The following is a 3,519-nucleotide window of genomic DNA, read 5'->3' as shown; positions in this document are numbered from 1 at the left end:
GCCTGCTCCTCCGCAACGTGCACATCGAGTTCCTAGACGGAATGTTCGAGTGGAAGATGAAGCTGACTTGGAGGATGAACTTCTTGAAGAAGAAGAGCAGCCGGTTCCACGAAGGCAGCAAAGGGGAGTCAGTAACAATCTCAAGTTAAAGATTCCACAATTCAGAGGTACGAGTTCCCCTGAAGAGTACCTCGAGTGGGTCCGGCGCGTCGATAAGGTGTTCCAATGTTATGAGTACTCCGAAGCCCAGAAGTGCCAACTTGCTGCCCTCGAGTTCACCGATTATGCGAATCTGTGGTGGGAAAACTTAAAGGCGCAGCGAAGAAGAGATAGGGAAGATGGGATTCGTAGTTAGCGGGAGATGAAGCGCATCATACATAGAAGATTCGTGCCCGAGTACTACAAGCAAGACTTGTTCCTCAAACTGCAGAGAATTCGTCAGGGAGGTATGTCCGTTGAACATTATGTCATGGAGTTCGAAATGTTGTCGATGAGATGCGAACCGAGTGAGCCACGGGAGCAGACCATTGCTCGATTTATTGGTGGCTTGAACAAGGAAATTGCGGATGTCGTAGAGTTGCAGCCCTATGTCTTTTTGGAAGATGTGATTACGCTGGCCAGTAAGGTGGAAAAGCAGCGAAAACGCAGCAAACTCAATGCATCGCGGGTGCTTTACCCAAAACCAGTGGCTGCTAGTTCAGGATCCTCTTCGAAGTGGAATGCGCAGCAGAAAGTTGTAGGAGGCTCTCAAAGGCCTCAAGCTGAGGCGACAAAGGGAAAGGAGACGCACACTGATCCGCAACGCCCTGTTCGGAGTCCAGACATCAAGTGCTTCAAATGTCTTGGATTAGGATATATAGCTTCCCAATGTCCGAATCGGCGAGCGATGACCATCCAGAGCACTCAAGAGATCGAGAGTGAAGATGAAGGGGTGGATGAGGAGGTTTCTGGAGGTGCGCAGGGAGAGACTGTAGAAGTTTGCCGACGAGGGTGAGATGCTCATGATTCGTCGAGTCTTGAGTTCCGAAGCAAAGCTGGAAGAAGAACAGCGGGAGAATCTTTTCCGAACTCGGTGCACCATCCAAAATAAGGTGTGCGGAGTTTATCATCGACAGTGGGAGTTGCACCAATGTTGCTTCTACGACCTTGGTGGAGAAGCTGAATCTGGCTACTACAAAGCATCCATGCCCCTATAAGTTGAGATGGCTGAATGACCAAGGCGAGGTACGAGTCACTCAGCAAGTTTGTACTCCATTCTCAATTGGGAAGACCTATAAAGATGAAGTATTATGTGACGTGGTTCCAATGAGTGCAAGCCATCTTCTGTTGGGAAGACCGTGGCGGTACGATAGGAGGGCTTTGCACGATGGATACAAGAACACTTATTCATTCACCAAAGATGAGAAGAGCATTGTCCTAGCACCGCTTACTCCACAGCAAGTGCAGAAGGACCAGAGTCCGAGTGCCAATGGCTCGAAGAAAGAAAGCTTGGTGATGACTCTTGGAGAGCTTGAGAGGACTTTGTTGAACTTCAACTTAGTTCTCATTCTGTTCATGAAGGAAGCCACACCTGAAGAGCAGGTTTCTCTTCCGCCTCGGTTCATGGCTCTCTTAAAGGAGTCCATTGATGTATTTCCTGAGGAGTTGCCGGAAGGGTTGCCTCCGATTAGGGGGATTGAGCATCAAATTGATCTCGTTCCTGGAGCGACTTTGCCTAATCGACCGGCATATCGTTGCAATCCGAATGAGGCGAAAGAGCTGCAACGGCAAGTGAATGAATTGCTTGAGAAGGGTTATGTACGGGGAGTCCATGAGCCCATGTTCTGTACCAGCTCTTTTGGTGCCCAAGAAGGATGGATCCATGAGAATGTGCGTCGACAGTCGGGCCATTAACAAGATTACAGTAAAATATCGTTATCCCATTCCTCGACTAGATGATATGCTTGACGAGTTGAATGGTTCGATGGTGTTTTCAAAGATCGATCTGAAAAGTGGATATCATCAAATCCGCATGAAGGAGGGAGATGAGTGGAAGACAGCCTTCAAGACCAAGCATGGTCTATATGAGTGGATGGTTATGCCGTTCGGACTGTCCAATGGTCCTAGCACATTTATGAGGCTGATGAACCATGTCTTGCGGGAATTCATTGGCCATTTTGTCGTTGTTTACTTTGACGACATTTTGGTCTATAGCAAGACCCTCGATGAGCATGCTGAGCATCTTAGGAGAGTTTTCAAAATTCTGAGACGAGAGAAGTTATATGGCAATATGAAGAGGTGTCGATTCTGCCAGGACAGAGTCGTCTTTCTTGGCTTTGTTATCTCTCAGCAGGGCGTCGAGGTGGACGAAGAAAAGGTCAAGGCTATTCGAGAATGGCCCACTCCCACTACCGCATCCGAGGTGAGGAGTTTCCATGGCTTGGCATCCTTTTATAGGAGATTTGTAAAGAATTTCAGCACTATACTTGCTCCATTAACTGAATGTATGAAGAAGGGTACCGAGTTTAAGTGGAGTGAATCAGCCCAATGAAGTTTTGAGATCATCAAGGAGAAGCTGTGTGCAGCTCCTATCTTAGCCCTACCTGACTTTTCCAAGACGTTTGAAATCGAATGTGATGCATCAGGAGTTGGAATTGGAGCTGTTCTTATGCAAGACAAACGCCCAATAGCTTATTTCAGTGAGAAGCTAAGTGGTGCGAGTCTGAACTACTCGACGTACGATAAGGAGTTTTATGCTCTGATCCGGGCTCTTGAGACGTGGGAACACTACTTAGTCCCCAAGGAGTTTATCATTCACACCGATCACGAGTCCCTAAAGTATTTGAAGGGACAAAATAAGTTGAATCGAAGGCATGCCAAATGGGTGGAATACTTGGAGATATTTCCTTATGTCATCAAGTACAAACAAGGAAATATTAACATCGTGGCTGATGCCCTATCTCGAAGGTATGCATTGATTTCAGTCATGAATGCTAAGTTGTTGGGGTTTGAACTGATTAAGAGTCAGTCTGTGGATGATCCCTATTTTTCTCCAATTCGTTTGGCTTGCTGTACGGACCCGAATGTGGACTCTCGTCGGGGCCCGCATTGCGCGCTTTTGGATCGCGCGGCTTAGTCGGAAGGTCCACCTTCCCGCGGGGGCGTGCGTCGGACACGCGTGAGAGAAGGAGTCGCCACTTATCATTTTACGACCCGAAGGTCGAGGGCGGATAAGTTACCCTGGGTCTAGGGATACGGAACACCTAGTTTGTTGTTAAGGCATTGGTCTGTGCGGAACCGGAAAGTCCGTGTTCGGGGGTTCATGTTACGTGCGGGCCTATATCCCGCACGCCCTTTCGGTACTCTGTTTTGCTAGGCTTACATGTTTTATTATTTACCGCGTGAATTAAGCTGCACTCGGCTCGCACGTTTTGACACCGGAGATTCGATGAACCAAACGATGTCGATTGAGAAGCCGGGAGAGAAGTAAATCTATATGTTAGGGAATTGGTTCACAATCTTGCGTTACAGTTCATCGAA

The 3,519-nt window shown here is 47.9% G+C and overlaps 1 protein-coding gene across 1 annotated transcript; it reads left to right on the top strand.

Moving 5' to 3' along the window:
* Nucleotides 1-361: 361 nt before the first annotated feature.
* On the top strand, nucleotides 362-2,946 carry LOC116190194 (the record flags this gene model as incomplete). Its single annotated transcript, XM_031519858.1, has 5 exons — nucleotides 362-976; nucleotides 1,159-1,491; nucleotides 1,561-1,797; nucleotides 1,979-2,401; nucleotides 2,549-2,946. Coding segments are annotated over exons 1-5 (2,006 nt in total), but the record flags the coding sequence as incomplete, so codon positions are not given.
* Nucleotides 2,947-3,519: the final 573 nt, after the last annotated feature.

The sequence above is a fragment of the Punica granatum genome, unplaced genomic scaffold (genome assembly GCF_007655135.1).
Source record: "Punica granatum isolate Tunisia-2019 unplaced genomic scaffold, ASM765513v2 Contig00365, whole genome shotgun sequence".
NCBI lineage: Eukaryota > Viridiplantae > Streptophyta > Magnoliopsida > Myrtales > Lythraceae > Punica > Punica granatum.
This window is presented reverse-complemented; position numbering and strand designations above follow the sequence as displayed.